Source organism: Hylobates moloch, unplaced genomic scaffold (genome assembly GCF_009828535.3).
Source record: "Hylobates moloch isolate HMO894 unplaced genomic scaffold, HMol_V3 SCAFFOLD_15, whole genome shotgun sequence".
NCBI classification, from domain to species: domain Eukaryota; kingdom Metazoa; phylum Chordata; class Mammalia; order Primates; family Hylobatidae; genus Hylobates; species Hylobates moloch.
Window position 1 is genome coordinate 17,121,212 of NW_026652290.1, and position 27,884 is coordinate 17,149,095.

Consider the following 27,884-nt stretch of genomic DNA (forward strand, 5'->3'; position numbering starts at 1 on the left):
CAGGAGACAATGACATCTGAATGAACACCTTGATGCAAGCTGACCTAGCCAGGTAGGGAGGTGGACAGAGGGGAAGGAGCTGGTGAGGGCTCCAGGAAGGTGAGGAAGTAATGGTGTCTGTACACCAGATGGCAGCAGGCACACACACATGATAGGGCGAGGTGCCTGCCTGTCTTCTTCCCAGGTCAGAAACCCCTTAAATGGGAACTGAAGACAGTGCCTTCTTGGAATAATTCCTTTTCTTGTGGGTGGCTATAATGCCATAGGCAATGTGTATATGAAGGCTCTTGCTTCAATAAACAGGGCACAAGCAAGAGGTCGTAAAAAAGACGGTTGGCCTCAGAGTATTTAATGATGAATGTGGGCTAAAAACAGGGATTGTGTCCACTAAATTAGGGGTCTACAACACTTTCTGAAAAGGGTCAGATAGCCAGGTGTGGTGGCTCATGCCTGTAATCCCAGGACTTTGGGAGGCTGAGGCAGGCAGATCACTTGAACTTAGGAGTTCGAGGCCAGCCTGGGCAAACTCAATCTCTACAAAAGTACAAAAATTAGCTGGGTGTGGTGGCATGTGCCTGTAGCCCCAGCTGCTTGGGAGGGAGGCTGAGGTGGGAGGATCGCTTGAGCCCAGGGGGTTGAGGGTGAGGTGAGCCGAGCCATGATTGCACCACTGCACTACAGCCTAAGTGACAGAGTGAGACCCTGTCAAAAAGAAAGGGAAAGGGAAGGAAAAAAGGAACGGGGAGGTCAGATAGTAAATATTTTCAGCTTTGCAGATAGTAAATATTTCCAGCTTTTCAGCCTTAAGATTTCTCTGGCCATTATGCAGATCAGCCACTGTAGCACATATGGAGCCACAGACAATATGTAAACAAATGGGTGTGCCTATGCTCCAATAAAGCCTCATTTCCAGAAACAGGTGTTGGGCCAAATTTGGCCCACAGACCATAGTTTGCCAACCCCTCCACTAGAGGAGTCATAAACTATCTGGCTCAGATAGCTTGGTACACATGTACCCTGGTCCTGTACTGGGTAATGCTTTCCCCAATCTGTGTAAATGGAGTCCTTCTCCCCTCTCAGTCCACTCCACAGCACGAGATTAACCTACATCTCCTTGTCACTTGGACTCAAATTCTCCCTTCTCCCTTCCACACAACAACAAAATCAGCTGGCAAACGCTGTCTGTGGGTTCCGTATGCAACAGCTCTTCCTGGGGTCAGTCCTTATTCTCACGGTCATCACAACATCCAGTATCTTCTTCATTGCTGCTGAAACACACAGCAGTGGGGTGGTCTGTAAATATTCTTTTTCAATTTCTGCATTCTTCACACTGGTTTATCTCCCCCACCTGCTCTCCCAGATTATTTCATCTTAGCCAGATGCATGTTTGAGTTACCTCTTGGGTGATGTCTCTTGCCTGCATCAGAACCCACCATAGCTGCCAACTTTTTGCTGAGTAATGCACCTGTTTCTTTCCTGCCTCAATCCAATCCTTTATTTATTTATTTTTATTTTTTTGAGGCACAGTCTCTCTATTGCCTAGGCTGGAGTGCAGTGGCACGATCACGGCTTACTGTACCCTCCACCTCCCTAGGCTCAGGTGGTCCTCCCACCTCAGGCTCCAGAGTACCTGGGACTACAGGTGCATGCCACCTCACCTGGCTAATTATATATATATATATATATATATTTTGTAGAGACAGGGTTTCATCACATTGCCCAGGCTGGTCTTGAACTCCTGGGCTCAAGCAGCCTGCCTATCTCAGCCTCCCAACGTGCTGGGACTACAGGCATAAGCCACTGCAACCAGCCAATCCAATCCTTTAGACATACCTTCTCTAAAGCACCAGAAAATTCTATCTCAGTCATATCAGTCTGTCCACCAGCCCTGAAAGAACCTTGGCACCTACCTTGGCATTTGCTCAGAGCACTACCTGCCCTTATCATCCCCTTACCCAAGCAGACCACCCCTATGCTCCTGATGAAATGTAGCCCATTCTATGAAGAGCCCTTAAGAGGAGCAAAAAGCTTGCCTGTCTTCTACTGGTTTCTTGGTCTGGCTTGGATCAAGCCCTTTGGAGCTTGGACTGTGTTAATCTTATGCCGCCTATGGGCTTAACTGCCCATTAATAAATTACTATGGGTATCTTTTCTGCTATTGACTTTCAATTATATCACAGCGAAGTCAAGACAATGTGGTCTGAATGGCATTGATCTTAGGGTATGTATTCTGACTCTCTCTGTGGCAGAGCACTCTAATCCATTTTAGGAACCCTCATGTGGCTTGAAATGAATGTAAGCTTTCTAATGACTGGGCTAGAGTTTATATATGTCCACCGCATGAATTTTGTTAATATCTGCGTCATCTACAAGTATCAGACAGGGACATTAAACTCCCCCACCACGATCGTGTTTCTCCTTGCAATTCTGATGATTTTTCCTTTAAACAGTTCAAGGCTTATGTTGCTAGGTGCCTACAAACGTAGCATCATGATGTCATCCTGGTACATTACCTCCCCTTTCCTTACGAACTGACCTTTATCCCTTATCTGGCTTTCTGCCTTCAAGTCTGGTTTGTCTGAGACAAAAATGTAATAGCTGCTTTCTTTTGATTAGCATTTGCCTTGTATCTTTCTTCCTTTCTTTTCAACTTTACCGTGTCATATTTTAGGTGTGCCACTTGTTAGTCACTTAGAACTGAACATTTAAAAAGCAAAACCTCTTTGAAGAGATGAATTCCACCATCTGATGGCTGAATTATTTCACTTTGATTTTCCATGTCTCTTCCCAGTGTTTATTCGTTCATGCATTCTCACTTCCCTCCTCCATCCTATACCACTCTCTCTCATTAGTAATTGTCCTTTTAGATTCACTAGCATATTATTATTTTTTGAGACAAGGTCTTGCTCTGTCACCCAGGCTGCAGTGCAGCGGTGCAATCACAGCTCACTGTAGCCTTGACCTCTCAGGCTCAAGTGATCCTCTTGCCTCAGCCCCCTGAGTAGCTGGGACCACAGACGCACACCATGATGCCTAGATGATTTTTTTTAATTTTTATAGAGATGGGGTCTCACATCTCTATACTCAGCCGAGTAATAGGAACTATAGGTGTGTGCCACCACGTCCGGCAAATTTTTTGTATTTTTAGTAGAGACGGGTTTTCACCATGTTTGTTGGGCTGGTCTCGAACTCTTGACCTCAGGTGATCCACCCGCCTCGGCCTCCCAGTGCTGGGATTGCAGGCGTGAGTCATTGCGCCTGACCAGCCACGCCCATTTCTTTACGTATTATTTAGGGCTACCTTGGCAGTTCCACGATAGTCAGTCAAGTAGTTGTGACACAGATCATATGGCCCACAGGCCCTCTGGAATTTTAAGAGAAAGTTTGGCAGCTTCTACTCTAGAATGGCAGTTACTTTCTCCTGGCACTTTGAAGACAGCATTCCCTTGTCTTCAATTAGAGCTCAGCTCAGAAATCTTCTGTGAGTTGAACTGTCGTTTCTGCGTAGAGAATCCGTCTCTGGCTCTGGTATCTCCAGATTCTGTCCCAGTCCCCGGTAGATATGGTTTGGATCTGTGTCTCCACCCAAATCTCATGTGGAATTGTAATCTCCATGTTGGGGGTAGGATGTGGTGGGAGGTGATTTGATCATGGGGGCGGCTTTCCTGTTGGTGTCTTTTGTAAAACTATTGTGTTATTATAAATCTATCCCTTATTAAGTATTAAAAAGTGCTTTCATTTGTGCAGACTTGTAGTTTTTTTTTTTTTAAATAAACCTTTCATTTTAGATTAGCTTTAGGTCTACAGAAAAGCTCAAAGATAGTACAGAGAGTTCCTGTGTACCCTGCCCTCAGTTTCCCCTATTGTTAGCATCTCGCTTTGGATGGAACATCTGTTACAACTAAGGAACCCATATTGGTGCATTCCTTCTTTTGTTTGTTTGTTTGAGATGGAGACTTGCTCTGTTGCCTAGGCTGGAATGCAATGGTGTGATCTTGGCACACTGCAACCTCTGCCTCCCAGGTTCAAGAGATTCTCCTGCCCCAGCCTCCTGAGTAGCTGGGATTACAGGTGCCCACCATCACACCTGGCTAGTTTTTTGTATTTTTAGTAGAGATGGGGTTTCACCATGTTGGTCAGGCTGGTCTTGAACTCCTGATCTCAGGTGATCCACCCACCTTGGCCTCCCAAAGTGCTGAGATTACATGCCCTTTTCTTTTCTTTTAAGACAGAGTCTCGCTCTGTTGCCCAGGCTGGAGGGCAGTGGCGAGATCTCAGTTCACTGTAACCTCCACCTCCGGAGTTCAAGTGCTCCTGCCTCAGCCTCCCAAGTAGCTGGGATCAAAGGCACCCACCACCACACCCGGCTAATTTGGTATTTTTAGTAGGTGAGGCTGGTCTCAAATTCCTGACCTCAAGAGATCCGCCTGCCTCAGCCTCTCAAAGTGCTGGGATTATAGGCATGAGCCACCGCACCTGGCCACGTGCATTACTTTTAACTACATTATACAGTGTATTCAGATTTCACTAGTTCTTCCCTAAGGTCTCTTTTCTGTACAAAGATCCCATCTAGAACAGCACCTTGCATTTAGTCTCCTTCGTCTTCTCTGGACTGTTTCTTAGACTTCCCTTGTTTTGGGACCATCTTGGCAGTTTTGAGGAGGGCTGGTCAGGTATTTTGTCCCTCAGTTCGGGTCTGTCTGATGCATTTCTCCTGCAGTTTTATTATTTCTAGTTTTGTGAGTGCTATCTTTCCTGTGCAGTGGCATGTTTCCCTATGTGGTTTGTCTCTATTTTATTTTCTATTTGAGTGTAAGTGTAACTGTACTTAAGAGTCCCCCTCCTTGCCCCCAGGCATCTGGTGTGGCTGGTTAGTGGAAGAGTTAGGGCTTTGTGTAGGTAAGGACTTTATGTTTGTTCCTGCTAGAGCCTGAAAGATTTCTATTATCCTAGGCCAGTATTTATGTTCTTTATTTGAGGTTTCTGGTACAAGATAGAGTATAAAAGTTTGTACCTTACACCCTTTTGTGATGCGGGTCTAGGGTTTTCCTATCCTGCACATCGTTTACTACGCCCTATACCCAGTCTCTCTGTCCAAGACCCTGGAGAGAGGACAAGCTGCACATGCAAGTTCCTGGTCCAGTGGGTGGAGTTTTATAGTCCCTTTTACACAAGGCAATGCCTACAAGCCCTGGTCTTTAGGCTGAGCTGTTTCAGTTCCCCGACATCCAAGGGCAAGGCCACAGCTCCATCCACTCCATGGGCATAAGGTCCAACCCTCAGTCCTCTGAACCTCTATGAGGATCTGAAACCACCTACCACGGTGTCTTTGATTTTTCCCTTTATTTCTAGCATCTGGCATTTCTTTCTCCTTAGTCCTTGGCTGTGTAGTAAAAACCATGTTTACTAGTTTGTTTGTTTGTTTGTGGTGGGACATCCATGTCAGCTGATCTCATCATGTTACTGGAAGTACTAGTGACAAATGTTCAGCTTCTTGGAAGAGTTTTTTCATACAAATTGTGTTTTCTGCAATGACTAGCACAATATGGGACATATACCAGTACTCACTAAAGAACGCGTACGTGAATGAATGAATGAATGAATGAGTGGAGGCCAGGACTGCTCAGAAGATAGCTAAGCATCTGCAGCCTCCATGGAGGTTGGACTGGCTGAGTCTGGGAGACTCTGGGCAGGCAGGCGCTGGTGCACAGTCCCTCTGCCTGGCACTCTGTGTCACAGTGGTCCTGGCCTCACGCAGCCTTATTCAATGCTGAGGACCACATGATTTCACCAACGGCTCATCCAACAGCGTTGCCTGTTCACTCTCTACTTTCATCATCTTGCAGTGTCAGTGCCTTTCCTTTACCCTCTTGAAAGAGGGAACTGAGAATGAGTGTGGGTGGATTTAGTGCAGTCGATCAAGCCAAAGTCTCATCCTGGATCACAGGTGTCGTCTAAGGCAAGATACTGCCTTGGTGTATGAACCCCATAGCAGCCTGTTTCTGCAGGGCTGGCTTCTCTGGACTCTACACACAAGCACAGATGCTGGTTCGAAAGCCCCAGCATTATAAGACAACTGGAAGCTGCAGCCCTTGACCTCCTTGTGTCAACAGGCACAACACTGGCCCCGACCTGCTATTGGTTGAGCATTCTACAGCCTTGCAGGGTGGTAGGCTCTGCCTATCCAGGCTACAGTTCAGCACATACCTTTCCCTCTTGGCTACTCAAGTGGGAAGTCCTCACTCTCCACTACCCTCTAGTCTCTATCCTCCCATGAAATCCTATGTGTAGCGTGAACTAAAGGCAGAGAAAGCTAACAAGCCTTGGCCCAGGGGCTGTTCTACATCTTGCCACCCAAGAAGAAGAGGGCAGACATTTAGAAAGGAGGGAATCACAAACTCTACACATTTTTCAAAGTGGGGAGAATGAGCTGAAGGGTCTGCTTGAGGGAATGTTCTTCCCTTGTTCCTTCTCTGCAGCCTGCAATACTCTGTGGACATAGTGGCAATGGCAGCAGAGCTCTGTCATTCCTGCCCCTCAGGCTGTGACAATAATGGGTCAGGTGTGGGGGCATATGGACCCTCCAGTGATGCTTGTATAGCAGAGGGTCTCGTGAGGCTGAAGACACCGAGGCCTGCTGCCCCGACTCCACCCCAGTTAGAGGATCCTGTTGAGGGCTTTTATAACTCAGAGAGAATCTGTTTGGTCCAGATAAGGGAGGAGCTGAGTTGGAAATATTTTTGCTCCACTTTCTTCCAAAATACTTATAAAGATTGGCAGAAAGTGCAGGTGACAGAACGGAAGAACACTGGAGTTGACACGAAGATGTCACGGGGGACGTGGTGCCACCAGAGAGCCTGGCCTGTGAGTTCCATGCCTGGGGCACAGCTGTCACTTGCTGGGCACAGACCTTCTGCAGCGTGTGCTCTGGGAGGACTTGGCCTTTGAATGTTTATAAGGTCAGACCCTCTGGGCTCTTCAGCCCCATGGATACTGCTTGACTCTGAAGTCTCTTGTCGTCTAGTGGAGTCAGGATCAAAACTGCTGTGCCAGGGGCAGAAGAGCTACATGCCCCCACCCCAGGCCCCGTGCTTAGAAGAGCAGTCTGCAGGGTGTGACGAGTCATCATTAGCCCTTGTTTTGGGTGACATTTCTTACATTCTAAAGGCTCTGCCCTCCTTGTCTACCATCTCATGTGATTTTCACCATGGGCGTCATTTTAATGAATGACTTGGGAGTCTGAGAGGCAGGAATATGAAGTTGAGAACAAGAAAAGTTTTGCCCTAGAACATTCCAGCCCATGCACAAATTCGGGGCTTCATGGAGCAGGCACGCCTCTTAACATACAGCCTTAGAATTCAGCGACCAGCAATGACTACACTTAACACACAGGGGCTCCACTTCAGCTGGGGAAACAGATGCAAGGAAGTGGCCTGAACACCGTCCTCAGGGCACATAAACAGGCCCCACGCAGGCTTGGTAAGCGGGGAAGGATGGAAAAGGGGCTATGTGAGAAATTTGTTTCTGACAGTCACGATCAATGGGTGCAGGAGGGAGTGCTACTTCCTTGGGGGAGTCAGGGAGAATATTTTGGGACTGCATCAGTCTGAAGACAGTGAATGAGCTACAGGAGTGATAAACCAGTCGCCCTTGAGCCACTGCATTGAGTTATGTTTTAAAATAATTGTGGATTCAAGTACCTTTAGATAGTGCGCATGCTGTTTAAAGTTCGCCTTATTCCTCATGGTTCCCAGCTGTCTTCACCTGACTGTCTCCACCCATTTTGATGATCTTTTAGTCCCCTGAAGCCACTTGAGTTTGCTGCCCTCAGACAGAAGGCTCCACCCCGCAGAGTGTGGCATTTATGGCTTTGTGGGCCTGGGTGGACCATGGAGACCACACCTGCACGACGTCTAACAGCGTGTGATCCAAAGGCTGTGACCTTACCTATGCCCCATTTACTTCCAGGCAGGTAGAATAGCCAAGAATTTACAAGGCCCAGTGCTTGTGTATGGAAAGTGAGGGAAAATGGGGCATTGCGAGTGATGGCAGGGTTGGCTTGGTCAACTGGGTACAGCAGTGACAGGGAACCCTGGAGGAGGGGCAGGTTCTACATGACAGCAGATGGAGAAATATAGGAACATATTCAGGACAAAAGACTCGGCTAGAGCTTGACTTGGGTATCATCAGCAAACACAAGGAAAATAAAGTCACAAGAATGGAGAAGACTGCCCAGAAATGGTGTGTTCAGTGAGAAGGAAGGATGCTCTAGATACAGGTCCCCGGGAACATCACCTCTTAAGAACAGGCCATAGCATGAGAAGCCCACCACCAAAGGGCCTTTCCAGGAGCAGGTGGAAAGACAGAGGGAAACCAGGAGAGCCCAGCGTCAAGAAAGACAAAGGGAGGGCTTCAAAAAGGAAAGGCCTGAAGAGTGTCAGCAGCTGCCTTTGTTTTTTGTCATCAGTCTTCACACCTTTGAAGTGCTTAGAGTACAGTTTGCAATTCTATCCACGCTTTGTTTTCAAAATGATCATCACCCACTTAATAGCTCATTTGAAAGACTCCTCTCTCAGGAGACTCCTCTCTCAGGGATGGCCTTCACCAGACCCCATGGGGCCTCCATCAGTCTTGGTCCTGTGGGGCTGGGGTGCTGAACAACAATGCACAGACAGCCCACCCAGGTGACACGTACACCCGGAGCACCCTTGGGTGCAGAACCATGCTCTAGGGTACCAGGGTGCTGGCTTACCTGGCACTCTCAAAGGTAGCAGATGCCGTCTTTTCTATAGCCCCAAATCCAACTCCAACAGCAAGACCCTCTGAAATAGATGTAAGAAAAGCAAGAGGGGTTAGGAATTTTTCCCCATACGGAACATCTTCATCACTGCCACCGCGTCAAGTAGGACCGCATAAGGCTGCCAGTCACAGAAAATCATCGTAACAGCAGCTTACACCCAGGGAAACTAAGGCATGGGGGCCAAATGGCTGCTGCCTGCTTCTCTATGGCCTGCAGCCTAGGAATGATTTTTGTATTTTTTAAGTAATTGAAAAAAACAGAGACTATTTCGTGACACATGAAAATTATATAAAATTTGGCCAGGCACGGTGGCTCATGCCTGTAATGCCAGCACTCTGGGAGGTCAAGGCAGGCAGATCACCTGAGGTCAGGAGTTCAAGATGGTCAACATGGCGAAATCCCATCTCTACTAAAAATACAAAAGTTAGCAGGGCGTGATGGCGCACACCTGTATTCCCAGCTACTCGAGAGGCTGAGGCAGGAGAATCACTTGAACACAGGAGGCGGAGGTTGCAGGGAGCCAAAAGTGTGCCACTGCACTCCAGCCTGGGTGACAAAGTGAGACTCTGTCTCAACAAAAAAAAAAAAAAAAAAAAAAAGAAAATTATATAAAATTCAAATTTGAGTGTCTGTAAATGAAGTTGTATTGGCACACAGCCATGCTCATTGGCTGACGAATTGTTTATGGCTGGTTTCATAGTACATTAGCACAGTTGAGTAGTTGGGACAGAAACTGTATGGCCCGAAACCTAAAATATTTACTATCTGGACCTTTCATAACCCCTGGCCTAAACACACAGGGCTTTATTTATTAGCTCATGCAACAGAAAGTCCAAGGTTGATATGGCAGCCCAATGATGTCACTGCAGACACAGGCATCTTTAGTTTTCCTTTTTTTTTTTTTCTTCATTCTCACCATCAGGTCCTCATAGTTGCAAAGTTACTGTGCTACCTCCAGGCATCTCAGTTACATCCTAGGCGAGAAGAAAGTAGAAAGGTAGAAACCTTTCTTTATCAAGTCTTTGTCTCGTTACTTTGGAAGGAACGCCTTTCCCGGCATCCTTCATACCTCTTTGGCCAGAACAGGAGCAAATGCCCATCCCTGGATCTGTCGCAGCCTCAGGCCCCAAATACTGAGACTCCAGGACCAATTGAGGCCAGTCTTGATCCCTCTCTGGGGCTGGGGAAGAGTCTACCCTGCTCATGCTCCCTGAAATCAAGGGAGCCGCCATCCGGATAAACTGGGGTCTTGTCAGCAGGAAAGGAGGAGAGGTGGCATGATCACCACCACCAGCATGCATTTTTATATGACTGCTCTTTGAAGAACTTTCCAGCTTTCAAAGGAACCACCCTCAAATGGTGCAGACAGATGCGGTCTATACTGATGGGGTGGCTGGAGTCGAGCGTGCAGCGTGGGGCTAGACAAGATGGGTGTTCACGTCCTTTCCTGTGCTACACGGGCTTGCCAACTTCACCACCCACTCGCCTAGGGATCAGAGGATGATGCTGGCTGCGTGTATCTGATGGAGCAGCGAGGGTCACGGAAGGAAATGGACCTGACCCAGTGGCCGTGGACCAAAGGAGTGGAAGCACAGCGTCAGGACGCTTCTGACATCTGTGAAGAGGGCGATGATTCCCCTCGATCCAAACACGAAGGAGAACTACTGAATTACCACCACTGTTCAGGAGCAAGGCCAAGGGCTTTGGGGGTCAAATTCGAACTTTTCTTCAAGAAGAGGGAAGATATAAAAATCTACTGAGAGGAACTTGGGGCGCCAATCCCTTGTGCAGTTGAAAACCCACATATAACTTTAAACTCCCCCAGAAACATTACTAATAGTCTAATATTGACCTTACCAAGAACATAAAGTCAATTGACACATATTTTGTGTGCTATATATATTATATACGGTATTCTTACAAGAAAGGAAGCTAGATAACACTTCTTATATTCTTACAGTAAAGCAAGCTAGATAGAATTTCCTTTTTTTTTTTTGAGACGGAGTCTCTGTCGCCCAGGCTGGAGTGCAGTGGCGCCATTTCGGCTCACTGCAAGCTCCACCTCCTGGGTTCACACCATTCTCCTGCCTCAGCCTCCCAAGTGGCTGGGACTATAGGCACCTGCCACCATGCCCAGCTAATTTTTTGTATTTTTTAGTAGAGACAGGGTTTCACACCGTGTTAGCCAGGATGGTCTCGATCTCCTGACCTCGTGATCTGCCCACCTCGGCCTCCCAAAGTGCTGGGATTACGGGTGTGAGCCACCATGCCCGACCAGAATTTCTTCATGTTAAGAAAATCATAAGGAAGAGAAAATACATTTACAGTGCTGTACTGTATTTATCAAGACCATATGTTTACATTGTCTGTTTATAAAGAGGAGTTGTGTGCCTGAAATGGCAGGCACCCACAGCTGCAGACCTCAAACTATAGTACATATCAAGCAAGTTCATTTTTTCTTATAACGTCATGACTTTTTTCTGCTTCTTGGGAGCACTTCTAGCATCCCTAATGGTACTTTGTATGGGTCCCATGTTGTTATTCAAGGTTTACGGTATTGCACTAAACATGATGAAAACTACGTAAGAACTGAGAGAGATCACTTTTTACGGTAATATGCAATTCACTGCAGAGATGAACTGCTCATGAGGAGATGCTCAGGGTCACAAGGCCTTTTTTTTATTTTTATTTTTTATTTGTATTTGGGACGGAGTTTCGCTGTTGTTGCTCAGGCTGGAGTGCAATGGCACAATCTCAGCTCACCGCAACCTCTGCCTTCTGGGTTCAAGCGATTCTCCTGCCTCAGCCTCCTGAGTAGCTGGGATTACAGGCGTGCGTCACCGTGCCTGGCTAATTTTGTATTTTTAGTAGAGACGGGGTTTCTCCATGTTGCTCAGGCTAGTCTCGAACTCCTGACCTCAGGTGATCTGCCTGCTTTGGCCTCCCAAAGTGCTGGGATTACAGGCGTGAGCCACCGCGCCCCACCCAACAAGGCCTTTTAAGCAGACACCTGCAAGACTTGAGCTCACTGCAACAGCAACAGGAGGTGGCTACAAAATTGTTACAGTAGTACAGTGGGCTGTAGTTAATTCTATGTAGTTATGACTTAATATTGTATCATTTAAAAAATGTTTTAATTTTTAAAAAAGTTTTTCATAGAGATAGTCTCACTAAGTTGTCCAGGCTGATCTTGAACTCCTAGCCTCAAGCGATCCTCCTGCCTCAGCCTCTCAAAGTGCTGAGATTGCAGGCTTAACACTGCATCTTTATGTTTGCTTACGTTTCTCTTCATTGTGAGTGGCACCATATATGATCTGTGTTTGTGGGTATAATTTTTGATAAATTTTAACTTTTTATAATAGATTTGTGTATTTTTACAGTAATCAATGATAAACTAGACTAGTATCGACACATATATTTCACTGCAGGTATAAGGCTTATAGACCAGTGTCTAGCATAGAAAGGGCCACCAGTCCCCCATTTCCCGAGGCAAAGAATCACAGAGAGATTAGGGTCTTGAAGACGAGGCCTAATTTGGAGCCTAGAGGCCTAACGTGGAGCACTAGTATTTGCATTAAAATGACTAAATCGAATATAGGTAGGAACTGTCACCTCCAGTCCACAGATCAGAGAGGGAAGGTGATGAGAGCTGGTCTGAGAGACACAGGTGGGTTCTGAGTCCGAGGGCCAGGGTGTTGGTCCTTCATCACTCCAGGAGTAGATATGATGAAAGCCACAACTCAAGTATCAGAAAGGGGTGTGGATCCATGTTCAATATTTTAAGGTTTGCCTGATGGATGCAACATCATCAAAAAGAGGTTGGCAAGAATGAGTACCCAGCCGGGCACGGTAGCTCCCGTGCCTGTAATCCCAGTACTTTGGGAGGCCGAGGTGGGCGAATTGCTTGAGGTCAGGAGCTTAAGATCAGACTGGCCAACATGGTGAAACCTCGTCTCTACTAAAAATACAAAAAATTAGCTGGGCGTGGTGGCTCACACCTTTAATCCCAGCTACTAGGGAGGCTGAGGCAGGGGAATCACTTGAACCCGGGAGGCAGAGGTTGCAGTGAGCCAAGACCGCACCATTGCACTCCAGCCTGGGCGACAGCTGGGGTGACAGTGTGAGACTCCATCTCAAAAAAAAAAAAAAAAAAGAGTCTCCTACATGAGGTGCCTGACATTGGTGAGAGCTGAATTTCAGGGCAGGCTGCGATGGGTATACCTAAGGGTTTCTGACACCCTTTCCATTAGGGAGGAGGCAGCCTCGTTTGTGCAGCCCGAGTCGTGGGAGCTACCTGTGTCCAAGGTCATGAGAATATGAACTTCGAGAACATCTGACCTGCTGCCACCTGGCCAGTGTCCTGCCTTTGAGGAGTCCAGTATTGACAAGCCTGCTGTTCTCAACCTTGTTTGGCACTAACACACCCGAGACCGTCAGTAACGGTGGGTCTGCAAGGCACAGATCTTCGCGATCTCGGCTCACTGCAACCTCCGCCTCCCGTGCTCAAGCGATTCTCCAGCCTAAGTAGCTGGGATTCTCCCAAGTAGCTGGGACTACAGGCTCCTGCCACCACGCCCAGCTAATTTTTGTATTTTTAGGAGAGATGGGGTTTCGCCATGTTGGCCAGGCTGGTCTTGAACTCCTAACCTCAAGCGATCTGCCTGCCTCGGCCTCCCAGAGTGCTGGGATTACAGGCATGAGCCACTGCACCTGGCCTCACGCATTTTTGAGAAACACAAATGTTCAGACCACATCACCTGACATTTATGGGCATTGGTAATGAGTGGATGGGAAAGGGCACCTGTACAGGGTAGCTTAAGAAGTGCAATCACCTTGGTTTGGCAGAGCCCGCTGCTGGGGCAGAAATGGCCCACTCAGAGGTGCTGTGGGGACATTCTTCTCTTCCTGCCAGACCATGCTCCCTGGGATGTGCGCCCAGCTGTCAGATCATCTCAGCATGAGAGGGGCTTCTAAATAGGATACGGTTGTTTCAGGGTGGTCAGACCAGGAGTACGAACTCCAGGGCTGTCATTCCCCTTGTTCTGGACTTGACCCAGACCTCATGGCAGCTCATGAATGCATTCCTCTTGGGTGGTTTTCTCACAGGGGATTCCTTCTGGGCTCACAGGCTAACTAAAAGCTCAATCTTTCCCTGTATGCTGTTGTGAAGCCACCATTCTCCATCCTGTGCCTCTACCATTAATTCTTTGTCTCTTAGGGCATTACGTGGATGTCACTAAATCTCTTTTTTCCACGCCATTTGTTCTCCAGCTGGGCCTCCAGTTTAAGCACTCATAGTATCAGTTCTAGAAGTTATAGCCAGAAGAAGTCTAGAAAATGTCAACGCAAAGGCCACGCAGAAAATAAGTGGTGATGCTATGACTTTTCCTCCTTGATTTAAAAAAGTATTTAAATTAAGATAAGCAGATAAGACCCTGTGGAGGCTTAATAAATATTAAACACAGCCACTGCCACCACCACTTCCACCACCAACAAACCCCAAAGGTGGAGAAATGACGAGTTATGGGATGGCTTATTCATTTCCATCTCCCCTAAAGACAGAGTAAGAGAAAAATGACTTAAATTACAGTTAGATGGATTTAGGCAAGAGGCAAAAATTTGCTTGAGAGAGGAGGGCTTTGAAACATATGATAAAGAAACTGAAGGAAGGTCAAGGGCATCCTCAGCATGAGGAGTGTTCTCTGAAGCTGGGAGCTACTCCTCAATCAGGGATGACTGGGATGGGGAGAGAAGGTGGGTTAGGAAGAACAGGGCAGGTAGCCTCATAATGTCCCTCAGGCCAGATGACACTTCACCAGTAAATACGGGCTCAGTTCTAGGAGCAAGGCTGAACATCCACATGTACATTCCCAGGTCCCAAAAGACACTCATTAAAAGACAGAAAATTAACCACATTGAGGGGCCAGGTGTGGTGGCTCACGCCTGTAATCCCAGCAATTTGGCAGGCTGAGGCAGGAAGATCTCTTGAGCCCAGTTCAAGACCAGCCTGGGCAACATAGCAAGACCCCATCTCTACAAAAAATTAAAAAATTGGCTGGGCACAGTGGCTCACACCTATAATCCCAGCACTTTGGGAGGCCGAGGCAGGTGGATCACAAGGTCAGGAGATCGAGACCACGGTGAAACCCCATCTCTACTAAAAATACAAAAAATTAGCCAGGCATGGTGGTGGGCGCCTGTAGTCCCAGCTACTTGGAAGGCTAAGGCAGGAGAATGGCGTGAACCTGGGAGGCGGAGATTGCAGTGAGCAGAGATCATGCCACTGCACTCCAGCCTGGACGATGGAGCAAGACTCTGTCTCAAAAAAAAAAAAAATTGGTTGGGTGTGGTGGTGTGCACCTGTAGTCCCAGCTACTAGGGAGGATGAGAAGGGAGGATCACTTGAGGCCAAGAGTTTGAGACAAGCCAGGACAACATAGTGAAACCCTGTCCCTACCACACACAAAAAAATTGGCTGGGTGTGGTGGCATGAACCTGTGCTACTAGCTACTCAGGAGGCTGAAGAGGGAGGATCGTTTGAGCCAGAAGGTCAAGGCTGCAGTGAGCTATGATCTCACCACTGCACTTCAGCCTGGGTGACAGAGTGAGACTCTGTCTCTAATTTAATAAACAAAACTAAAAACAAAACATGTTGAAACATCTATTGCTGGAGTGGACAATGGGGGCCTTGGGGACAGGGTGTGCCCACCTCCAGCTGCATCAGGAGCCTCTAAGGTGCTGGACAAGCTCAGATCTATTTAATTTTTCCTTTTGAGACAGAGTCTCGCTGTGTCACCCAGGCTGGAGCCCAGTGGTGCAATCTCAGTTCACTGCAACTTCCGCCTCCCAAGTAGCTGGGACTACAGGTGCACACCACTGCACCCGGCTAATTTTTGTATTTTTAGTAGAGACAGGGTTTCACCATGTTGGCCAGGCTGGTCTTGAACTCCTGACCTCAGATGATATGCCCACCTCGGCCTCCCAAAGTGCTGGAATTACAGGCGTGAGCCACCGCACCTCGCCAAGGACAAGCTCAGCTTTGATTCCTTGTCTGTCCCAGCATGTCTGGGAACTGTCACTAAACTGGGAGAGGACAACACACTAGGGACGGGAGCCATGTCACGTAACACTGCAGCAGGGATTTCCTGGCCACAGTCTATCAGGAGAGCCGACGCACAGGCTTAGACACAGCACGGGGCAGGGCTGCCATCTTCATTCTCACTCTGAGCCCTAAAACTTAGCTGAGCCTTCTGGGGAGACCGGCTGGCTGGTGATGTGCTGATAACCCTGCATGGCCTGTCTTTGGTTGCAAAGGTCTAGCAGGAAGCAAAACCAAGAAGGCAGGAACTCTGATCATATTGCACAATCATTAAACCAAATGTTAGTAGAACCAGCCAGCTATTATTGCCAAGGAGTCCCTGTGGAGTCTGTTAGAGGCTGTATAAAGGAAGAAAATTTACCAACTTATTTTCTTGAAGAAGTAGTTTGATGCAGTTTTCTAGTGTGAATTACTAATCCTGCTATTCATATTGGAAAAAGATACATGTGGGGAAAGATGAAAAATAGAGATGTTCTAGAAAAGTTGACTTTAAATCAAATTCTTATCAATAAGGCCAGGTGCAGTGGCTCACACCTGTAATCCCAGCACTTTGGGAGGCCGAGGCGGGTAGATCACCTGAGGTCAGGAGTTCAAGACTAGCCTGGCCAACATGGGGAAACCCCATCTCTCCTAAAAACACAAAAATTAGTTGGGCGTGGTGGCGGAAGCCTGTAGTCCCAGCAACTTGGGAGAATCCCAGCTACTTAGGCTGGAGAATCGCTTGAACACGGGAGGCGGAGGTTGTAGTGAGCCGAGATCGCGCCATTGCCCTCCAGGCTGGGTAACAGAAGGAGACTCCATCTCAAAAAAAAAAAAAAAAAAAAAAAAAAATTCTTATCAATAAAGTCATATCCTACTGTTTATTAAGAAATATTGACAATTGAAGATACTCTAACATGAATCCCCCTTGTAACTAAAATAACTACTTCCTAATTAATGTTGACAAGTGTGCTTTTTCGGCATATCCGATTGTTTCACGTTGGGATCCCTCTGAACAGTGACAGACCCAGAAAATGCTATTCTCCAGTCATGGCTGCCGACTTAGAGTTGAGCCTGACTCCAGCAGACTGCAGAGACACAGGCAGTGCCTCGTTTGTTTGACTGAAGACAGACAGCCACATCTTCAAACAACAGGTGAAGGCATCTTGTTAAACACCCACATCTCGGAGTCAATTTCAATTTGCTTTAGTTCTCAATAACCAGACAAAGATCAGATCTCTGTGTTTCCTCAGAGAAAAAGGGAGAGAATGTCTACACTGGCATGGAAGATTCCAAGCTGTTCCAACCAACAAGCTCCGTGTCACGCCCAGATGTACGCCTCTGGCCAACTCCCCCTGACCTTGCACCACGGTCGTCCACATCTGGGTTTGTCCTGAATCTGAAGAAGTATCTCTGCAGGGCCAAGGACAGACCAGGTGCGGGAGGGGGACCAGAAAGGGCACCACAGTCTACTCTCCGGGCCTCTTTCTGCCGAGCTGAGCACATGCAGTTGTTGGTTTTTATTTATTTATTTAATGAATAATTGCCCATAACCAAGGGAGTTGTTAGTTTTGAGGTCAAGGGACTGAGCAGAAGCAAAGAGACAGGTCAGGTAGGTTCTGACTCACTGGGGGAACCTGCCGTCAGGAGAGCTGCCATCTTGGAAGACACAAAAACTCAAGATTCCCTCTGCTTTGCCCAGCAGGGAATTATCATGAAATCCCTGTGCCCCTTGAGTGGGGAGGGCTGATATCTGTTGCTCCCAAAGCCTCTGTTCCACCAGTGAAGCCGTGGTGCTGAAAAGCTCGCAACCCTGTAGCAAAGTTCCTTGACTCTGAAGTCAGAGCCTCACCAATCACCTGGCCACTGGGCTTCCTCTCTCTACGTCCAAAGTCCACGGCAGGCAGGGAAGTGTCTGGATCTGACAGAGTCACTGTATGAAAGTGGACAGGGTTATGTTCTGGGGAATCTTGTATGTTCACAACAAATTCCTCTGGGAGGCTTAGAAAGCAGGGACAACCTAAGCAGCTCTGTAAATATGAGGACACAGGACGAAGGAAGCACGAGGCAACGAGTAGCGTGGTCAGAAGGGAATTATTTTTCCCAAGACAAGGCTCTCCTGTGATAAGTGGGCCCTGGGCAGCAGAGGTGGGCAGGCTCTCTGGTACCCTTGGGAAACCGGGGCTGCAGATGGAGGCTTTGCTAAGTGCCACCCCACCCTAGTCAGTGGGAGCAGTCCCCAGCCCCACACCTGCACACCAAAGCCAGGAGGTCTCTAATCACTGGTCAAAGGGATCTCTCTGCCTGATCCTACGAAAATGCTGCCTCTGAGGTGGGTGGACCATTCTAGGAGGAAGAGGGGAAAGCACGGCTGAAAGCACCTCTATGACTCCAGGCTCAGATTCGTAAAACACTAGATGGAAGTCGTACCAGGAATTCAGCCACACATCCCTCCTGGCTGGGAAGACCTGCAGCTGAGAGCACACGCACAAAGAGACACAGGCTCCATTGGCCCAGCCTCTCACCTGGCTCATGAAAAGATCAATGCCGGGAGTTCTTCACAAAGAGACTGGGGATTCCTGGGGCACAAGGCACAAGCCAGATGGGTCGGGGAATCAGGTGAACCTCTGCAGCAGGTGGGTAGCGTCCATTCTGTGCCCCTTGGGAGCCAAGAGAGTCACTCTGGGAATTATCCCACAAGAGGGTCTCACATCCCCAGGAGGTGGAGGCCACTGATCGCTGCTATTCCTCCCCCGAGTTCACATGAAGAGGTCGTGCAGTCTGGGTCCCAGGTTGGACCCGACTGCCTTGTCAAAGGGAAAGGCAGCCTAGGGCCAGATACCTCGGAACCACAACTACATCACCTGCGATTGAAGCCTCACCCCACCCCACAGGCCGTACGTGGGCATCATGAACTCTAGCACACGCTTGACTATGGAATACCTCTGGAGGCGGCGTGGGGGGTGGGGAGGACTTATTTATGTTTTTGTAATTTGTGTGTTCTTGAGGGCCTAAAAAAACTGGAGGAAAGGAATTTTTTTTTTTAATTCCCTTGGAGGACTTTTGAACAAAATTAGACTCTGGCAGTTCCTTCAGGATGATGAATAACCTAAGATACAGGTTCATTTATCACTCCCCATATGTGATTCCCACCAAAGTATTTCTAAAATCCAGGCAAGAAAAAGATTCTGAAGTCTCAGATCACTAGTATGTTTTGCTACATGGAGGGCAGGCAGCACACCACAACATATGTATCCAAGGGAGGGAGGGGCATTTTTTCCTACAAGCAGCAGTATTTCAATGTTAACGGAGGGGAAAAAAAATAACTGCCTGCCTTACACATCCCAGTTCAGCAATTGCCGGTTTCAGGTGTCAGACGACAGCCTGTGGGCGCCTTGGGGTGGGCCCCGTGTGGTCATGGCCTTGTTGGTCATGCCAAGATGATGTCTGAGAAACTGGCATTACGGCTTAGCTCAAAGAGAAGGCTGGAGGCTGTGCATCCTGGCTCACGCCTATAATCCCAGAACTTTGGGAGGCAGAGGCAGGAGGATCACCTGAGGTCAGGAGTTCAAGACCAGCCTGGCCAACATGGCCAAAACCGCGCCTCTACTAAAAATACAAAAATTAGACAGGCGTGGTGGTGGGCGCCTGTAATCCCAGCTACTTGGGAGGCTGAGGAATGAAAATCACTTGAGCCCAGAAGGCGGAGGTTGCAGCGAGCCAAGATCACGCCACTGTACTCCAGCCTGGGTGACTCCGTCTCAAAACAAAAAAGTGAGTGTACAATATTGGTGTGCTAACATATGATTCTCTATATAATCAGGTTGCTATATGAAGGTAAGGAAAAACAATCCTAAGGCTTCAAACTCTTCCCATTTGAAGAAGACCATTCTAAGAATCGTGGCCCCCATCCTCTCATCGTCCAGGTTTTAATTAGGTTCTTTCCTTCCTTCCTCCCTTTCTTATGACCATTTTTAATTGTGATAAATATGAATGAATAACATGTAATTGAGCATCTTCCTCATTTTTAAGTGTACATTCATCGGCATTAAGTGCAATCACACTGTTGTACAGCCATCGCCACCAACCATCTCCAGAGCTGTTTTTTTTGGAGACAGAGTGTTGCTTTGTCGCCCAGGCTGGAGTGCAATGGCATGATGTCAGCTCACTGCAATCTTCGCCTCCTGGATTCAAGCGATTCTTGTGCCTCAGCGACCCCAGTAGCTGGGAGTACAGCCATGCATCACTATGCCCGGCTAATTTTGTATTTTTGGTAGAGACAGGGTTTTGTTATGGTGGCTAGGCTGGTCTCGAACCCCTGGCCTCGAGTGATCCGCCTGCCTTGGCCTCCCAGAGTGTTGGGATTACAGGTATGAGCCACTGCACCCGGCTCCAGAGCTCTTTCCATCTTGCATAATTGAAACTCTCCACCCACTGAACCCAGATCTCCATTCCTCCTCCTCCTCCCTCCCACAGCCCCTGGCAACCATCCTTCTACTTCCTGCCTCTGTGACACTGACTCCTCAGGTGTCTCGCAGAAGAGGACTCACACAGTATCTGTGATGCCCTCTTTCTTATGTCATATTATCCCCTTGTGTCCCTTCTTCATTTTGTCAGGGGGCCTCCTACGGGATGTGTGGGTGATAAACTTCTGAACCCTTACACAGAGAAGAAAAATTTTGATTTTTCTCTGTGACTTAATAGCTTGACTTGAAAATGCTACATCCCAAGTTACCTCTCCTTAATATCTTTTTTCTGTTTTTTCTTTCTTAAGATGGAGTCTCGCCCTGTCACCCGGGCTGGAGAGCAGTGGTGCGATCTTGGCTTACTGCAGCCTCCGCCTCCCAGCTTCCAGCAATTCTCCTGCCTCAGCCTCCCAGATAGCTGGGATTACAGGCACGCACCACCACACCCAGCTAATTTTTGTATTTTTAGTAGAGATGGGGTTTCACCACGTTGGCCAGGCTGGTCTCGAACTCCTGACCTCAGATGATCTGCCTACCTCGGCCTCCCAAAGTGCTAGGATTATAGGCGTGAGCCACCATGCCCGGGCCTTAATATCTTTTTTCTTTTTATTTATTTTAAAGACAGGGTCTCACTCTATTGCCTCAGCTGGTCTCTAACTCCTGGGCTCAAGTGATCCTCCCACCTTGGCCTCCCAAAGTGCTGGGATTACAGGCATGAGCCGTGGTTCCTGGTCTGCTCAATGTCTTAAGGGTATTGTTCCATCATCTTCCAGTATCTGCTGCTGCTGCTGAAAAGTTTGATGCTAATTCCATTCTCATTTCCTTGTATTTAAGAAGACTTTTCTCTCTGGAAGCTCTCAACAATTTCATCTTTGTTTCTGGAGTTTTTGTTGGTGGTGGTGTTGTTTTGATTTTTGAGGAGATAGGTCTCACTCTGTGGCCCGGGCAGGAGTGCAATGGTGCTATCATGGCTCACTGCAGCCTTGACCTCCTGGGCCCAACCAATCTTCCCACCTCAGCCTCTTGAGTAGCTGGGACCACAGATGCATGCCACCATGCCCAGCTAATTTATTTTTAGTTTTTGTAGAGACTGTGTCTCCATATGTTGCCCAGGCTGGTCTTGAACTCCCGGACTGAAGTGACCCTCCAACCTCGGTCTCCCAAAGTGCTGGGATTACAGGCATGAGCCACTGCTTGTTTTCAGAATTTTGAGATTCATCAAGCTATGTCTGAGTGGGGTATTTTCTCCATTCCCACTATTCAGCATTAGGTGGGTCCTTTAGATCTCCAAGGTTGTGCTTTTTTTCAGCTCAGGAAAAATTTCCCCGCATGCCTGCACTCATACCTTACATCTTTGACTTTGTGTCTGGGAACTGGAGAATTGTCTTCTACTTAACCTTCCAGATAATCAGCTTGGCCTTTCATTCAGAATATTCTAATGAATCTATCTATTTAACTTTCCAAAAGAATTCTGGCAATTATACGATATGATTAATTTTCAAGGACTCTTTCTTATTCTCTGATTATTCATTTTTATCACAGTCAGTTGTTGCTTTATGAGCATGATAAATATGCTCTTGAATCTCCAGCTGAACATACCACTTTGAATTTTTATGTTCTTCTGTCTCCTGGGCTCCCTGTTTTCTCCAGGGTAGGTTGTCCTACTTACTTCAGTCCCTTTTTTTCATTCTCTGGGTTTTTCTCAGGTGCCTGGGGATCTGTTACCTTCAGAGCACATCCAGGGAGGCGGGTCGACATTGACGATAGTTGGAAAGGGCATTCTCCAGGGTTGTACAAGTCTGTTTCCCTAACAGGCCTCCCTGACAACTCTGAAATTTATTTCAAAGTATTTCCTTAAAGAACTATAAGTAGAACTACCACTGGATCCAGCAATCCCACTACTGGATATCTACCCAGAGGAAAAGTTATTATACAAAAAAAAAAAAATCCTGCACTCACGTTTATAGCAGCACAATTCACAATGGCAAAAATGTGGAACTAGCCCAAATGCCCATCAATCAACGAGTGAATAAAGAAACTGTGATATGTATATATGTGTATATATATATATATATACACACACACAGTGGAATACTACTCAGCCATAAAAAGGTATGAATTAATGGCATTTGCAGCAACCTGGATGGGATTGGAGACTATTATTCTAAGTGAAGTAACTCAGGAATGGAAAACCAAATATCATATGTTCTCACTCATAAGTGGGAGCTAAGCTATGAGGATGCAAAGGCATACGAATGATACAATGGACTTTGGGGACTTGGGAAAGGGTGGGAAGGGGGTGAGGGATAAAAGACTACAAATTGGGTTCAGTGCATACTGCTCGGGTACTGGGTGCCCAAAAAGCTCACAAATCACCCCTAAAGAACTTACTCATGTAACCAAACACTGTGGCTTCCCCAAAAACCTATGGAAATGTTTTAAAAAATTAATTGAAAGCTTAAAAAAAAGATTATAGCTTCAACTTAGCAGTTGGGCTACAGAGGATGAGGAAGGATGAAAGAAGAGAGAGAAAGAGTGTGAGAATCATAAAGGTAGGTGCTGTGGGTGTTTAGATTCCACCATTACAGCACTGGAATGATGGGACAGTAGATACCTTATGTGGCTCCCTCCTAAGCAGAAAACACCAGGGGTGCCGGGCAGCAGCCAGGGTGACACATGCCAGGAGCAAGTAGCAGGAAGTACAGAGCCAACCTTGGGAGCAGACCAATGCTCACACACGCAGGGTGCAGTGATGGTGCAGAGAAAAGGAGTGTGTGCAGGTGTGGTTTCAGACACGTACAGGAATGCAGTGATGGTGTGAGCAAAAGGGAGTGTGCACGTGCGAGCATGCCCGTGTGAGTGTGCATGCACATACACAAATCCCCACACAAGCATGCATAGAAGGAGACTTGGAGATGGCCTTCTAAACACACAAAAAGAAAAGTCTAAATCAGTCTCTTCAGTCCTGAAACACTAGACCATCCTTACATGAAACCTGCCTTTTTGTATCCACAGGACAGCCCTAACAATTAGGCAGGGCCAGTGTGTCACGGGGACACTACCAGGACTGGTCTCTGATTAGGAATGTCAAGCTCAGTGTGGCCCACGAACAGGGATGCTGAGGAAGGAGAGAGAACTGCTAAACGCTGGTTTGAAACTGGCTTTCAAACAGCTGCTGGGGTCACAGATGTGAAAGGAGGAAAGGTCTGTGAATTTGTCTGGAAATGAAGGAAACCTTTATAAGTAAAGCGTTAGTGAAGACATGGATGAAAGTCAGATTGCAAAGGAGTGAAGAAGGGAAATGAAGTCGGGAAGCAAAGGCCATACAGCAATGGAGGGACTGGGCAGAGAAGGTGGAGCAAGTTAGGGCTAAGCCTGTCAGGAGCAAGCAACAGTGTCGTTAAAACCCACAAACAAAAGCAGGAAACGCCGATGCCAGGGGAGTTGGGAGGATGACCATGGGTCTCCATAGACACTGGCGACAGGTCAATGACAGCCGACAATCAAGGTACCACCCAGCAAGGGTGCAGGCAAGATGATCTCATAAATCACTGCAAAACAATTGGTAAATTTAAAGTCCGGCATAAATGCCAAATATAAATAAATTACGCAACTCAGGAAGCAAGGTGCTCTAAGCCTAGAGGCCTTCTTTTAATTAATGTCAGATTTGATCCAAGACATTCCCAGGATAGATGGGCAGGCAGGTGCTCAGAGAATCCTGCCTTGTGGGTCTGGCCTCCTCCCTGACAGGCTTCACCACCAGACCCCAAATTTCAGGACACACGGTGCTTCTCTCCTCAGCTGCCGCCACGTGGAATCTGCTCTCCTCGCTGGTAGGTGCAACCCTATGATTCCTGGGAGGGAGATGCCAAACTGAACTGGGGTAGCTCTAGAGAGCCGGGAGCTAAGAGTTGGCTGATACTAGAGGGGAATGAGCCACACAAAGGTTGACGCTGTTCCAATCCCAATACGGGTCAGCGTTTGAAAATGGAGGTTAGCACCTCACACCCACGAGGATGGCTACTCTCAAGAGATCAAAAACATGACAAGTGTTGGCAAGGATGTGGAAGACACTGGCACCCTTGAGCACTGTTGCTGGGAATGAAAAATGGTGCAGCCAGTGTGGAAAACAGTTTGGTGGCTCCTCAAAAAATTAAAAATAGAATTACCATATGGTGATAGCAGTTGTGACGTCCCTGAGGTTCCATTTTCTGTCTCTGCCAAATATTTCTGTTATGGGAAGTCCTGATTCACAAGGAGGTGGCAATTCTACTTCTGGATACATACCTCAAAGCACTGAAAGCAGGGTCTCAAAGAGATACTTGCCTACCTATGTTTACAGCAGCACTATTCACAGTAGCTCAAACCTGGAAGCAACCCAAGTGTCTATGGATGGATGAACAGATAAGCAAAATGTGGTATATCCACACAATGGAATATTATACTGCCTTAAAAAGGCATAATCCCAGCACTTTGAGAGGCCGAGGCAGGAGAATCACAAGATCAGGAGATCGAGACCATCCTGGCCAACTCATTGAAACCCCATCTCTACTAAAAATACAAAAAGTTAGCCGGGCCCGGTGGTGGGCGCCTGTGGTCCCAGCTAGTCGGGAGGCTGAGGCAGGAGAATGGCGTGAACCCGAGAGGCAGAGCTTGCAGTGAGCCGAGATTGCGCCACTGCACTCCAGCCTGGGCGAAAGAGCGAGACTCCGTCTCAAAAAAAAAAAAAAGAAAAGGAAGGAAATGCTGACACATGCTATAACATGGCTGAACCTTGAGAATAATATGCTAAGTGAAGTAAGCCAATCACAAAAAGACGAATACTATATGATTCCACTTACCTGAAGTACTTAGTCAAATGCATAAAGACAGAGAGTAAAATGGTGGTGGCCAGAAGCTGGGGGAAGCGGGCATGTGGATACTGTTTAATGGGTACAGAGTTTCCATTTGACAAGATGGAAAGAATTCTGGAGGTGGATGGTGGTGATGGTTGCACAACATTATAAATGTATTTAACACTCCAAAACTACAGCCTTACAAATGGTTAAGATAGTAATTTTGTTATGAGTATTTTATCACAATTAAAACATTTGGGGAGAAAAAAAACTAAAATGAAGGCTAAGTTTTAAAAGTGGTGCAATGGCCAGGCGCAGTGGCTCATGCCTGTAATCTCAGCACTTTGGGAGACCGACGCGGGTGGATCATGAGGTCAGGAGTTTGAGACCAGCTTGGCCAATATGGTGAAACCCAGTCTCTGCTAGGAAGAAAACAAACAAACAAACAAAAAAACAAAAATTAGCCGGGCATGGTAGCGGGTGCCTGTAATCCCAGTTACTCGGGAGGCTGAGGCAGGAGAATCGCTTGAAACCAGAAGGCGGAGGTTGCAGTGAGCTGAGATCATGCCACTGCACTCCAGCCTGGGAGACAAAGCAAAACTCCGTCTCAATAAATAAATAAAGAAAGAAAAGAAAAGAAAAAGAAAAAAGTGGTTCAAGGTTCAAGGCCTGAAGTGGGAGGTCGCACTAAACTCTTAGGGGTAAGAACAGGTAAGACCCGATTCAAGTGAAGACAGGGATCACATGAGCCAGGACATGAATTTGACTCAATGACCCTGAAGATGGCGGCCCCCTAGGATGCTGTGATGACTTGGTTGAGTTTTTCCTTCAGAGCTGCTCCCAGTTACTTCCTGGTGGTGGGGAAGGTGGGTGCTCGATCTCTCCCATGCTCTCCATCACTGTTGAGTAAGGATGGTCCAGGGGTTGGGGCTGCCTATGGTCAAGAGGACAGTTTGGGTTGTGGGACGGCGTTTTGTCCCCCAGGGCAATGAAACTTGCCTTATGCCACCATTAGTGGCAGGCACTCCCACCATGGGGCCTTTGCCCATGCCATCACTCTATTCTCTGTCTGACACATTTTTTTTTTTTTAATCCCTTCCTGCCTACTTTTCTTCCCCTGGTCACTGGCTCCTCATGCTTCATTTCTCAGTCTGGAAGTCCTCTCCTCCAGGCAGCCATCGCTGGCTCCCTAGTCTGGGTTAGGATTTCTGTTAGATATTCTCACCTTATTGTATGTTTGCTGCATGTATCCACCATGGTGTCCCCTGGATCTAGACCAGGCCTGGGGACCTAGGAGGTGCTCAGTTAGTATTTTGTTTTTTTGTTTTTGTTTTGTTTTTTTTGAAATAGAGTCTCACTCTGTCTCCCAGGCTAGAGTGCAGTGGCGTGATCTCGGCTTACTGCAACCTCCACCTCCTGGGTTCAAGTGATTCTCCTGCCTCAGCCTCCCCAGTAGCTGGTACAACAGTTTTGTGCCACAATGCCTGGCTAATTTTTATATTTTTAGTAGAGATGGGGTTTCACCATGTTGGCCAGGCTGGTTTGGAACTCCTGACCTTGGGTGATCCACTCACCTCAGCCTCCCAAAGTGCTGGGATTATAAATGTGAGCCACTGCTCCCAGTTTTTAGTTAGTATTTATTGAATAAGTAAAGTTAATCATGGATTGGGTCAATCAGCCAATCAAAGATAATGATTATAAGAAAGGTCTGGAAGACATGGTCAAGAAGGAGTTTAATAAAAATGTGACAACAAGACAATACTTGGTTACTTTAATTGCAATCTCTAGCTACATGTGGCATGCACTGGCAGTTCCCCTATTCAATCAACATTCCCTCCTTATCCTTTTTAACAGAATTCTCATTCTGTTTGGTATTGAAATGTGCCTGGCTAAAAATATTCAGTTTCCCCATCTTTCTTGTGGTAGGAGGTAGCCCATTGTCATAGTTCAGGCCAGTGATACCACAGTTGAGGGTTTCCTGGAAAGTCCTTCCTTCCCTAATATAGACTCCAACCCATCCTGAAGAAGGGTTAAAAAAGAGAGATCCTTTTCTTTTTCTTGCCTGGAACATGGGTGGGATTCTTGGAACCATGAACTACTGGGAAGGTCACAAGATAAACAATGGCAAAGGCTTCTTCACTTGGTCACTTGAGCAGCCCAGAACTGACAGCCACCTGGACTTCACACTGTGTGAGACACAGAAATCCCCACCTGTGGAAGCCACAGCTGCCCAGATCGGTTGATACTTGCAGCCAGATTGTTCCTAACTTGTATACGCCAATCGGAACATTTTACACAGGACTGAGATGACCCATGGATGACAGCAATTATAAATAATCTTGGAGACAGCCTGGCTAACATGGCAAAACCCTGTCTCTACTAAAACCACAAAAATTAGCCAGGCGTGGTGGATGCCTGTAATCCCAGCTACCCAAGAGGCTGAGGCAGGAGAATCGCTTGAACCCGGGAGGCGGAGGTTGCAGTGAGCCGAGATCGTGTCATTGCACTCCAACCTGGGCAACAGAGTGAGATTTCATCTAAAAATAATAATAATAATGATAATAATAATAATAAATAATCTTGGAAAAAAATTACAGAAAATAATACAGATACCAGATAGCAGAAAATGGCTGGATTTTCGATATGCAGAAAAGATGATAGACTATATAAACCAAATAAATTTTTTTTGTGGAGCCAAAAAGAAA

At 47.2% G+C, this 27,884-nt stretch overlaps 1 protein-coding gene across 8 annotated transcripts in view; it reads right to left on the minus strand.

The window, feature by feature from the left end:
• Positions 1-27,884, minus strand: part of SLC39A11 (solute carrier family 39 member 11) — a 463,694-nt gene that overhangs the window by 75,755 nt on the left and 360,055 nt on the right. For all 8 annotated transcript variants that reach the window (XM_032176498.2, XM_058428502.1, XM_032176499.2 and 5 more), the window contains one exon: positions 8,753-8,822. In XM_032176498.2, coding sequence (XP_032032389.1) covers positions 8,753-8,822 — 70 coding nt within the window. The remainder of the gene's footprint in view (positions 1-8,752; positions 8,823-27,884) is intronic.